The sequence below is a fragment of the Chiloscyllium plagiosum genome, chromosome 48 (genome assembly GCF_004010195.1).
Source record: "Chiloscyllium plagiosum isolate BGI_BamShark_2017 chromosome 48, ASM401019v2, whole genome shotgun sequence".
Taxonomy (NCBI): Eukaryota; Metazoa; Chordata; class Chondrichthyes; order Orectolobiformes; family Hemiscylliidae; genus Chiloscyllium; species Chiloscyllium plagiosum.
In genome coordinates, this window is record NC_057757.1 from 5,223,526 (window position 1) to 5,236,783 (window position 13,258).

The following is a 13,258-nucleotide window of genomic DNA, read 5'->3' on the forward strand; positions in this document are numbered from 1 at the left end:
TGACTCCATCCCATCTCCTAACCCCAATTCCTGTCATGTACTTACTATCTCTTCTGACCTCCTGCTCTCTGATGCCGAACGTTCTGTACTCAGCAATGGTCTTAGTTTCATCCTCCTGCACCCCCACTTCAATGAATTTCAGGCATGACATCACATTGAACCTTTTACTTTTTCCCCAATCCCCAACCTCTTTACTGAGACTCAGGGTTCAATTTAGATTTAGTACTTGGTATCTAAATTTAAAGGTTGGTTCAAACATAGAATAGCTTAGAGTCACAGTCAGATCAAGGATATAGTGCCGGAAAAGTACAGCAGGTCAGGAGCATCTGAGGAGCAGGAGAATCGATGTTTCGGGCATAAGCCCTTCATGAATCCTGATGAAGGGTTTATGCCTGAAACGTCGATTCTCCTGCTCCTCGGATGCTGCCTGACCTGCTGTGTTTTTCCAGCACTACACTCTCGACTCTGATCTCCAGCATGTGCAGTCCTCACTTTCTCCCAGATCAAGGATGGTCTAAGTTTAGAGTTAGAACTGGCTTTAGGCTTAGAAATATGGTTAGGCTTATGGCAGTTTAGGATTATGTTAATATTTCCTCAGATGTTGACTTTTTTGATTTCCAAATTAAGTTTTCTTTTTAAAAAGTAGCACAAAACTTTCAATAACACAACTCCCTGTCTATAGGTCTGTCAATATTTATTCTCAAGGATTACCCTTGAAGATCTTGATGTAATATTGAGATGCCTTTGGAATTTAACTGCTGTTAAATCAGCACCTTCAATAGCAGAAAGAGAAAATAGAAAGGACACTGGTGGTGGTTGGGATTTTTAAGAGGATGACACAGCTAAACGAAATCATCAATCCTTACAAAACCTCGGTATTCAGGAGGTTAACCATTTGCAAACAGATTTTGGGAGGTATGACAGCAGTATAGTGGCCAGTGGGTGCACAGACTTACCACAGCATGGTCTCATCTGCTTTCAGTATCACTAAGCAAACAAAACTCTAATGGGATTAACCTTTAACCCCTGGGCAAGCTGAGCTATCTAGATTTGACAATCACAGGCGCCGTGTTTTGTTGACAGACGCCTAACATAAAGGCGACTGTGGAATGCCGAGTATTTGTGGCTGCTGTGGGGACTCTTGGCAATGTTCCCTTCCACAGACACCCACTCGCAGCGACTGTCTTGTCTCTGTCCTCCACCACCCCCTCACCCGCCAAACCCTCCACCCAGCCCGAGTAGAATGAACTTTTAAGAGATCACAGCTATAGTCACCTTGACTTTCCAAGTATCATTAAATAGATTCAAGTCTCAAATTGTTCAGCTGAAAGTGAAGGGAGACATAAAGAACCTGTCATCGTGACAACAAAACTGATATTTCAGGCATAGCAGCAAAGAATTGGAACTGACATACCGCCTGATGTAAGAAGCCTCATCATGGCATGTATCTATGGCAACAAATGAACTTAAAACATCCCAAAGCACAATACTGGACTGCCAGAAAATAAGCAACATTTGATACTAAGCCATAAAAAGGAAGAGTGACAAGGGCACAGCTACAAATGCTGGGACAATTAAAATCGGGAATGTGCAACGGGCTAGCGTTGTGTTAAGTGTCACACTCAATATACCTTTAAGGGACATGCTCATGACATCATCACTGTACCATAACATATAACCTGAAGATATCATACTCCATCTTGTCGCAGGTCACTTAAAACCTGACAGGCTAATCTCTTATCTTAATATTAGATGCATACGGGCCTCAAGAATATAATATTCATACATATATTCTTCAATATAACGATATTGGGGTGGCACAATGGTCAGCACTGCTGCCTCACAGTGCCAGAGACCCAGGTTCGATTCCCACCTCGGGTGACTGTCTGTGTCGAGTTTGCACATTCTCCCCATGTGGGTTTTCTCCAGGTGCTCTGGTTTCCTCCCAAAATCCAAAGATGTACAGGTCAGGTGAATTGGCCATGCTAGGTTGTCCATAGTGTTAGGTGCATTAGTTAGGGGAATGGGTCTGGGTGGGTTACTCGGTGTGGACTTGTTGGGCCAAAGGGTCTGTTTTCATACTGTAGGGAACCTTAAAAAAATTATCAATCCTCAGTTTACATTTTTACTTATTCATAGGACTTTGGAACGTTAGCTAGCCCAGCATTTATTGCCCATCCCTAAATGCCTAATGGGCAGTCAAGAATCAACCAGATGTCTAGAACCACCCTGGACTCTGTGGGCCTAGAGTCACACGTAGGTCAGACTAAGTAAGGGCAACAGTTTCAGTTCCTAAGGGACATTAGTGAATCAGATGGGTTTTCTCCCTGATAATCTGGCAACAGCTTTCCGGACGTCATTAGACTCTCAATTCCAGGTTTTTATTGAATTAAAATTCCAACACTTGACATGGCTTGAACTCAGGTCCCTAGAACATTTCCTGAGTGTCTAGATTAACAGTTTAGTGATAAGACCACTGGCCATTGCCCTCCCCTCCTTGTTCGATTAAGGGAGATGCCTTAATTGATGTTAGATTACGTACAAGACCCTGCTGGAAGCAAACTCCCCAATCAGAGCCAGAGGCCAGAGTGCAGACATGTCAGAAGGCAAAGATGGGACTTGTAAACACCAGTGTAAGTTGGTCAGTATCAGTTAGAGAATGGTGGGTTTTTACTACAAGCCATGCCTTCAGCAACCTGGGTCCTAAATTCTGGAATTAGCTCTCTAAACCTCTCTTTCACTCCTCCACTTCATTCCAACAAACTGAACTCTTTGACCAAGCTTTTGGTCATCTGTCCCTAATATCAGCAGATTTTGCTTTACACCACTCTGTGAACAGCCCTAGAGATTTCTTTTAAAGACATCAAAGGGGTTATGGAGCTGCAAAGTGTCGTTCTTGTTGACTAGTCAGGACAATATTCTGTGACAATGAAAATAATGTTGAAGCAATTGAGTCAGACAAGACAATCTGATGAAAAATTATCACCCCTATTATTCAAGTAATAGGGTAACAACCATTCATTTTGATTCTAGCCTGCTACAATATCATTGCTGTGTGATTAACAACACCCATGGTTCCTGTTTGACAGAAAGTAAAGGAAAGAGGGTTATCAAGAACCTTTATATAGGGAGAAACTGTTTCCACTGACCGGATAATCATAAGGCACGTGATTTGATATAGTCAACGAAAATCCCAGATGGAAATGAAACTTTTTAAAAATTCAGTGAAAGACCAATGGAGACTGATTCAATGGGAATTTTCAAGAGGGGAACTGGGCAAGTCCTTAAAAAAAGATGTTTTCCATACTTATGGGCAAGGAGCCAGGACTAATTGGAGAGCTCTGCTGGGAGGTCCAGTGGTGTAATGGTTAGTGTGCCTGTCTCCACATATCGTGGAAGGTTACGGTGATGCTCTTGGACTAAGTCCTGACTTGAGCAGTGCCTCCGACCTGAGCATAGCTTCTAGAATCCCGTCATAGACCATATCACCCCTTTGTGTCCGATGTTGTGGGTTCAAGTCCCTCACTAGGACTTGATGGCCAAGGAAGATGTGTTAAAGATGTCACCTGGAAGTCCTCCTGATATATCCAGTGCAGGCATTTAGAGTTGGGCAGCCTTGGTCAGCCAGAACCATGAGGTTTCTGCAGCACAATGATCTTCTCATGTTAAAGTAAGTTAAAAACCTCGCAAACAGGGGGAATGTTGGTGGGGAAATGAAGGGGGTCAGTTCTCCATGGCAAATATTCTGCTTACTTTGAGGAAGGATAGCACAATCGCAATTGATAAATTGGCCTTCTTCTCTGTCACAATCAGGTTACTGATTCCTTTGGCGGGAAATGTGGAAGAAGGTGACACTTTATTTTTATCTGTGATTTCAAACACGTAGGGAGGTCAGTCTGAAGCAGAGTGGTTGTGATCCATTTCATAAGACCACAAAAATAGCAGCAAAAGTAGGCCATTCACTCTATTCAATGAGCTCATGGCTGATCTGATAATCCTCAACACCACAATCCCAAACTTTTCCCTGTAATCCTTGATTTTCCAACTGATTGAAAGTCTATCTCAGCCCTCTGCGATAAAGAATTCCACAGACTCTTTACCCTCTGAAAGGAGAAATTCCTCTTCATCTCTGTCTGAAATGGGTGACACTTACTCTGAGATTATGCCCATTGTCCTAGGATCTCCCATAAGCAGAAACAACCTCTGCAAAACAATAAAGGCCCTTTAATCTGTTCTGGTGTCATTGACTCTGAGATACATATTGCCCACCAGAGAACACTCCTTGCTCTTATTTAGAATAGCGTCTTTTACATCAGAATGGCAAAGCAGATAGGGGCTTTCATTTAACAGCCCAGCTAAATATTGATGTGGAGGTGCCAGTGTTGAACCAGGGTGGACACATGACACCAGGTTATAGTCCAACAGGTTTATTCGAAATCACAAGTTTTTTTAGCATATCCCCTTCATTAGGTGAAGTGCCGCATCTCCTGTGTACCGCTCTGGAGCTTTAGCATAGAACTTGAGTCCCTCGTGTCAGACGTGATCCACTTAACTCAAGAGTACAGCTGGCAATGAGACAAACATTGCAACAGTGTACTAAACTTCAAAAGTATATCATGAGCTGTAAACTGCTTTCCAAATCCTACAAAGAAGTCGTAATATAAATGAACAGCTTTCTTTAACAGGCAGTTTCAACCCAATTCTTTTGTGGCCCCTATTTCACGAGGGTGCTTGACACTGCCTTCACATGCCTGCAACGTGCTGTCCTCGCTTCGTGCAACACTTCCTTCATCTCCCTTCCCTTGTCACACTCTGGCGATAACACCTCTATACTTAGAATGCAGAGATCTGCGTCAGAGACTCTTGCGTTTTTCTGCCTGCCACAGTTCAGATCGATTACACCAGCGGTGCACTGACCAAATTTGTCCTAACAGAGCCTTAATTCTTCCTGGCTGATGCCCAGTAATCCAACTTGTTAATCTCAACTGAAATTCAATGGATGTTTCTTTGGGGGATCGAATCTCTACCTCCCTCAGCCAACATTGACAAAGATCTCAATGACAAGCCAAGGCTATCAGAGGCTGAAGCATCCAAGGGTAGTGGTGGCGTGGGGGGTAATTGGAAATGTGTACTTCTCATTTTTACTCTTGCGTGAGATGTTGGCATAGCTGACTAGACTTGACAACATTTGCTGCCCATCCCTAATTGCCCTTGAACTGACTGGCTTCTTGGCGATTTCAGAGGGTAGTTAGTTAAAAGTCAATCGCATTGCTGTGCATCTGGAGTTACACCTTGGCCAGATCAGATAAGGATGACAGATGTCTAGGAATATTCAGGACTGAATAAGAAGGAAGAAAATTATTGGAGGCGTTCGTGGAGTATAGAATTAGCAGGGGGAATCTTAAGAAAGTAATGGGAGACTAAACAGTGAAAAACACTGCTGGGTAAAAAAAGTTAGGGAGAAGCCAAGGTGGCATGGTGGCTCAGTGGTTAGCATGCGGCCTCACAGCGCAAAGGACCCAGGTTTGATTCCACCATCGAGTGACTGTTTGTGTGGAGTTTGCACATTCTCCCCATAACTGCGTGGATTTCCTCTGGGTGTTCCAGGTTCCTCTGTCAGTCCAAAGATGAGCAGGTTAGGTGGATTGACCATGCTAATCTGCCCAGGGATGTGAAAGGTTAGGTGGATTAGCCATGGGGAATGCAGGGTTAGAGGGATGGGGTAGGGGAATGGGGCTGGGTCTGAGTGGGATGCACTTTGAAGGGTTGGTGTGGACAGGCTGGACTGAATGGCCTGTTTCCACACTGTAAGGATTCTATAATCTATATCATGGAGAAGAGGATAGCCAGGGAAAAGGAAGGGACCATTACGGGCCAAGGGAGCAAACTGTGTTTGGAGGCAGAGGATGACGGGAGGGTGTTAAATGAGTCCTTCACATCTGCCTTCGCTTAGGAAAGGAGGATGTAAATGATGAATTTGGGGAGAGGGATATGATGTTCTTGAGAAGATGGACATAGGGAGTGAAGGAGGTATTGGAGGATTAAAAGTGAACCAACCTTCCCAGGTCTGGGTGAGTTGTATCCCAGGCTGCTGTGGGAAGCAAGGGATTAAATTACAAGGCTGTGACCCAAATGTTTAATTCCTCTGTCCACAGGTGCCACAGAACTGAACCAAATATGGTTCCACTTTTCAAGAAGGGTGGTAGAGATAAACCAGGTAATTACAGATCAGTGAGTCTCACATCAGTGGGAGGAAACAACTGGAGAAAATTCTGAAGGAGAGAATTAATTTCCACTTGGAGAGCTGAGGTTTGATCAGGGATAGACAGCACGGCTTTGTCAAAAGCAGGTCATGCCTAAAACATTTGATTGAATTTTTCAAAGAGGTAATCCGGTGTGTAGGTGAGGGTGGTGGAGTTGATGTAGTTTACATGGACTTCAGCAAAGCTTTTGACAAGGTCCCCCATGGGAGACTCGTGAAGAACATAAAGGTACATGGGATTTAGCTTAATTTGGCAAGGTGGATCCAAAATTGGCTTTGTGATTGGAGATAGAGAGTGGTGGTAGAAGGCTGCTTGTGTAACTGGAGACTGGTGCTCAGTGGCATACAGGGATCAGTGCTGGTTCTTTTATTGTTTGTGGTATATAAAAATGGTACAGATGAGAATGTAAGGGTGAGATGATTGGCTGGGTGGTTAATAGCGAGGAAGAAGATCTGAGTTTGCTGGAAGACATAGACAGGTAGATCAGATGGGCAGATGGAATTTAACCTTGAAAAGTTTGGGGTGCTGCCCCTTGGAAGAGGTAACAAGACAAGGGAGTACTCAACGAATGGTAGAACACTAGGAAACTCAGAGGAACAGTGGGATCTTGGGGAGTTTGATTGCAGGGCAGGTTAATACGATAGTTAAGAAGGCATATGGGACACTTGCATTTATGGCTTGTGGAACAGATTATAAGAGCGGGGAGGTTATATTGGACTTTGGTTGCTTCAGCCACAGATGAAGAACTGTGTGCAGCTCTGGTTGTCACATTATACGAAAGGATGTGATTGTTCTGGAGGGGGTGCAGAACAGATTTATCAGGATGTGGCCTGGGTTGTAGCAGTTTAGCAGTGAAGAGAGGTGGTATAAGCTCAAATTGTTTTCTTTAGAGCAAGAAGGCGGCGGGGGGGTTCTGATTTAAGGTGTATAAGATAATGAGGGGCCTGGATAGGGTGGACAGGAAGCAGCTGTTCCCCTTAGTTGAAGGGTCAATAACCAGGACGCATCATGTTAAGGTGAAGAGCAGGAGGTTTACAGACGACTTGAGGACTTTTTTTTCTCCCAAAGCGTGGTGGGAATCTGGAATGCACTTGTGGTGGGAAATGCCACAGCCAACTTTCTCTCTGTGCTGTGTACCAGCGCAGCCATTCCAAGGTTTCTTCCACAGAGATCAGCATCTGCACATGCAGCTGACAAGAAAATTAAAGGGAATGTTACTCACAAAGAACACTTGGAATTTCACAACATTCAAGGCTATGGGTCAAGTGCAGAAAAGTGGGATTAATGTCGATAGGTCAGTGCAGACTAAAGAAGGCTAAAGACCCCTTCTGCACTGCATGATTTCCTTCCTTAAAGGCTACCACTAAACCAACTTTACAAACTAGCTTTCAATTCCAGATCTGTTAATTGAATTTAAGTTGTAACAGCTGTCACTGCATGATTTGAACCCAGATCTCCAGAGAATTAGGCTATGATTACTGAACAAGTGACATTACCACTACACTTTTAACTTGCCTCAGCTCAAACAAAGCTGCTGTAAGATATAACCAACTAGGAGAAAGTGAGGACTGCAGATGCTGGAGTACCAGAGTTGAAAAATTCCTGAAGAAGGACTTATGCCTGAAACGTCGATTCTCCTGCTCCTCGGATGCTGCCTGGCCTGCTGTGTTTTTACAGCACCACATTTTTCAACTAAGTTATAATCAACACTGTTATAGCTAGGATTGATCATGTTACTGTGAATTTTATTTCCATTAGAAACTTTATTTTCAGCCCTTGGTTGGTCCTTTGTCACAGAACATTAAAAGGAAAGGGAACTACTCACTTGTTTTACCCTTTCACAGGACACAGAAATCACTGAATGGGCCAACATTTTATTGCCATCCCTAAAGGGTGGTGGTGAGCTGCCTGTCTGAATCGCTGCAGACGTGTGGTGTGGGTGCTGTTTGGTAGGCAGCTCCAAACGTTTGACCCAGTGACAATGAAGGGATGGTGACATATTTCCAAGTCAAGATGGTTCACACAAAAGCATACTTACTCCCCAAACCCATTTCCCTGCCATTCAATAAGATTGTGTCTGATTTGACAACCTGACTCCATATAACTACCTTTACCAAATGTCCCTTAGTAGCTCAGGGAGACAGAAATCTATCAATGCTGAAAATGTGTTGCTGGAAAAGCGCAGCAGGTCAGGCTGCAGTCCTCACTTTCTCCTCGAAGAAATCTATCAATCTCATTTTTAAAATTAACAACTGGTCTAGAATCAGTTGGCACTTTGAGAAGACAATGTGTGTAGAGCTGTTTGCTAATTTCATTCCTGAAAGGTCTGGCTCTAATTTTTCGACCATACCCTCTAGTCCTAGACTGCCTGACTAGCAGAAACAATCTTCTCTCAACTCTAATATTAGTTCCCTTTGACATCTTTTCAAATTTGGATCAAATCACCCCTTAACTTTCAGGAAATACAATTCTCTGTACCCAATACAAGGGATGATGGGGGGCTGGGGTTAAAATTCAGTATCTGTAAAAGATTAGGAGGCCCTTCTCCCCAAGAGTCTGAAAAGTCTCAGGTTATCCAGACCATAATGATCTAGTTAAATGTAACTACAAAACAGCATATTAAACTTTAGGATGTACTTTTCCTCCAGCACATACGTTGTAAATAGTGTAAAACAGTAAGAATGTGCAACCTTCCAAAGCCACAACCTCTACCACTGAGAAAGCCAAAGGTGCCTGATGCGTGGAACGATAATGTGCAAGTTCTCCTCCAATTCTATCAATCTAGTAAGTAAATGGCAAGGATCTGGCAGATGGAGTACCATGTTGGTAAATATGAGGTCATCCAGTTTGGAGGAATAATAGCAAAGTGGACAATTATTTAAATGGTGAAAATTTCAGCATGCGGCTTTGCAGAGGGACTTGAGTGTCCTTGTGCATATATCACAAAAAGCTGATCTGCAAGTGCAGCAGGTAATGAAGAAGGCAAATGGAATATTGACATGATTTGGAGATGCCGGTGTTGGACTGGGGTGGAAAAGTTAAAAATCACACAACACCAGGTTATAGTCCAACAGGTTTATTTGGAAGCATTAGCTTTCGGAGCGCCGCTCCTTCAGCAGGTGTTGAATATTCTCCACAATTACCTGATGAAGGAGCAGCGCTCTGAAAGCTAGAGCTTCCAAATAAACCTGTTGAACTATAACCTGGTGTTGTGTGATTTTTAAAAATGGAATGTTGTCCTTCATTGGCAGAGGGATGGAGTTTAAAAACAGGGAGATTATTCTGTATAGGGTGCTGGTGAGGTTACACCTGGAGTACTGTGTACAGTTTTGGTCTCCTTACTTGAGAAAGAATATACTGACACTGGACGGGGTGCAGAGGGGGTTCACAAGGTTAATTCCGGAGTTGAGAGGGTTGGCTTATGCGGAGAGATTGAACAGACTGGGATTATATTCTTTGGAATTTTAGAAGAATGAGGGGGGGGAGTCTTATAGAAACATATAAAATAGATAAGGAAGTAGATAAGCTAGAATCAGGGAGGTTGTTTCCACTGGGGGGGTGAAACTAGAACGAGGGGCATGGCTTCAAAATAAGGCAGGGGGAAGCAGATTTAGATTAGATTCCCTACAGTGTGGAAACAGGCCCTTCAGCCCAACAAGTCCACACCAACCCACCCGCCTACATTTACCCTTTCACCTAACATTACAGGCAATTTAGCATGGCCAATTCACCTAACCTGCACATTTTGGACTGTGGGAGGAAACCCATACAGACATGGGGAGAACGTGCAAACTCCACACAGTCAGTTGCCTGAGGCAGGAATTGAATCCAGGTCTCTGGCGCGGTGAGGTAGCAGTGCTAACCACTGTGCCACCCATAGGACAGAGTTGAGGAGGAACTTCTTCACCCAAAGGGTTGTGAATCTGTGGAATTCCCTGCCCAGGGAAGCAGTTGAGGTTGCCCCATTGAATGTTTTAAGGCAGAGATAGATAGATTTTTGAACAATTAAGGGTTACAGTGGCCAGGGTGGGTAAGTGGAGCTCAGTCCACGAGCAGGTCAGCCATATTGAATGGCAGAGCAGGCTCGACTGGCCAAATGGCCTACTCCTGCTCCTTTTGCTTTTGTTGTGAGGAACTGTGCTGCCATTCCTCCAGCGTTGTTGGGTCAAACGCTGGAACTTTCCTTTCTAATGGCACTGTGGGTGTCCCTAGGGACTACAGCGTTTCAAGAAGGCACCTCACCACCACCATCTTGAGAGGCAATTAGAGAAGAAGGTAGCTCATCACCACCTTCTGGACAGTAGTTGGGGAATAATGACCACATGTCGTGAAAGGATTTAAAAAAAAAATCAGTATCATGTCAAATAAATCTGTCATTATAAATGGAGAATTGAATGCACAATTTTGTAAAGTTATACTGTGTGTGGGGGTGGGAGTGCAGGGCTGAATACTTCTGGATGCCCCTATTGCACACACTCCCAGTGACAGACTTTCAGAAACTTATGTGTAAAACTGCCCTCAGTCACATGTGCTTTGTGCGAGCTGGGGCCCGGCTAGAAACGTGCTCCGAGGTACGTGGGAGGGAGTTCGGCGTCTCAAAGAGCAGTGCTCAGATATACGGGGAATATTCTGGCTTCCAAGTCCCCGCTTTAAATTCCCCCCTCCGTGCGAGTCTCAGGAACTCCAGTAAAAAGAGAGAGAGAGGGAGGGAGGCTGCGCCTGGGTCCTGCTCCCTTGTGCAGACTGCTGTAGACTGGGAAAGACAGAAATCAGAACAGAAACGACCCTCCGGGAGTCCTCGCAACTGTCCCACCGCTTCTTTAACCTGCATCTCCGGAGACCCTCTGACATTTACGTGTATCTCTGACTTGGATTACCTGGAGGGAGAATTCCAGACAAGCTAACCCCTCTACATCTCCTCCAGAAAGCACAATTTGGAGTTAAAACTGTGAGATAAACGGTTTGCAGCAATTTCTGATCCTCCAATGGGAAACAGATTCACGCATGGCAGCTCAAGAAATGTAATCGCAGAGAACCATGAAGTTTTGGATATGGGGATATCAGGTAAGCGGTTTGGAGTGGTGTTCCCTGGAGAGTTAGTCTTTATTAAACTCACTCACACATACACAGCCCCATTCACTCTCAATCATTTACAGCCACACATTCCCTCACTCAATCTCTTTCACCCACTCTTACTCACACATACAAACACACTCACCTAGTCAGTCTCACACACACACTCTTCTTACCTACAGTTATTCTAGTGCTGTCAAACTGTGTTTTCAACTGTTGAAGGTATGGCCAATTACCTCTGCCAACTTAATCTTTACAGTTTAATAAAAGCCGATAAAGAGAGACTGTATGGCCTGTTTGCGGCTTCCAGGCTGTTTTTAAAAAAGACACTTTTTGGGAAGTTTTCCTATGAGAACCCAGCACTGAGCTTTGGACAGGCGGGCTGAGTCCAGATCTGCCAAGTCTTGCTATTGTTGTGACAATAACAATTTATATTTAGATGACCCATTTCATGGGATTAAATGAGTACTGAGTGCCAAAGTGTCGAGGTGCCAAACAGTGGGCGAGAAAAGGAAAGAAAAAGATCATTTTTGGAGCTATAAAATCCTGAGGGGAACTTGGCAGGGTGGATGCCAAGATGATATTTTCTCTCCATAGGGGAGTCTAGGGGGCACACCGTTTAAAACTTGGGTGGGTGGAGATAAGTCAAACATTTTTCTTGCAGAGGGTTGTTAATCTTTGAAGCCCTTTGGCTGAGTCACTGGATATGATCAAGGCTGAATTGGATAGATTTTTTGCCCCACGAGGGAATCGAGGTTTTGGAGGGCAGACAGGAAAGTGGAGTTGAGGCCACGATCAGATCAGTCATAATTGTACTGGATGGTACAAACAGCCTACTCTATAGCCTGCAATAAAAATACAGAGTGCTGCAGAAATTCAGCAGGTCTAGTAGCAACTGCAGGGAGCCAAACAGATTTAACATTTTCAATCCCTTCTTTCAACTCTCATAATCCTAGTTCTTGTGTTCTGATTTATACAAGGCGATCCCAAAGGACTTCTCAAGTGTATTTTTGGCAGGGTTGTGAAGACTTCAAAGGCTTTTTAGGGTAGATGGAGCGATATATTTGCTTTTCCTTAGAACAGGTTGCTACTCTGAAACCAGAGGCTATAATAATGAGGAATGCCTCTCCACATCATACGGGATTGATTAGGAGACTCTTTCAGTTTTGCCACCTGCAAAGGAGAGAATTTGAAGGCTTATAAACAACTTGCTTGGTCTCGTTATACTCTCTTGGCCATTGTGTCCTGGAGTGGCACTCGAATCTGCAGAGGGGGAACATGACCAACGACACATCAAATCCTGAGGAAGCTTTTTGGGAAAATGATGAATGCGAAGAAGGGTTAGTGCCTGGGGACATCGTTGTGTGGAGAAGCTGAAATTGTTCTCGTCAGAACAGAGAAACGATAGAGTCTTTTAGAGTCAGAGAGTCATAGAGATGTACAGCACGGAAACAGACCTTCCAGTCCAACTTGTCCATGCCGACCAGATATCCCAACTTAATCTAATCCCATTTGCTAGCACTTGGCCCACATCACTCCAAACCCTTCCTATTCATTTACCCATCCAGATGCCTTTTAAATGTTGCAATTGTACCAGCCTCCACCACTGGCAGCTCATTCCATTCATGCACCACCCTCTGCGTGAAAAAGTTACCCCTTAAGTCCTTTTTATATCTTTCGCCTCTCACCCTAAACCTACACCCTTTAGTACTGGACTCCAAACCCCAGGGAAAAGACTGTCTATTTATCCTCGAGATTTTATAAACCTCTAACAGGTCACCCTCAGCCTTTGACACTCCAGGGAAAACAGCCCCAGCCTATTCAGCCTCTTCCTATAGCTCAAATCCTCCAACCCTGGCAACATCCTTGTAAGTCTTTTCTGAACCCTTTCAAGTTTCACAACATCCTTCCGATTGGAAGGA

General features: G+C 44.1%; 1 protein-coding gene and 1 long non-coding RNA gene across 4 annotated transcripts in view; one reads left to right on the top strand and one right to left on the bottom strand.

The window, feature by feature from the left end:
- Nucleotides 1-6,248: 6,248 nt before the first annotated feature.
- LOC122544344 overlaps nucleotides 6,249-13,258 on the bottom strand; it is an 87,187-nt gene continuing 80,177 nt past the window's right edge. For all 3 annotated transcript variants that reach the window (XR_006310323.1, XR_006310325.1, XR_006310324.1), the window contains exon 3: nucleotides 6,249-7,453. This is a non-coding gene — a long non-coding RNA (uncharacterized LOC122544344). The remainder of the gene's footprint in view (nucleotides 7,454-13,258) is intronic.
- Nucleotides 10,809-13,258, top strand: part of epoa (erythropoietin a) — a 63,320-nt gene continuing 60,870 nt past the window's right edge. Inside the window, exon 1 of the mRNA XM_043683548.1 lies at nucleotides 10,809-11,327. Within this exon, the coding sequence (XP_043539483.1) occupies nucleotides 11,249-11,327 (79 nt within the window). The 5' untranslated portion in view covers nucleotides 10,809-11,248. The remainder of the gene's footprint in view (nucleotides 11,328-13,258) is intronic.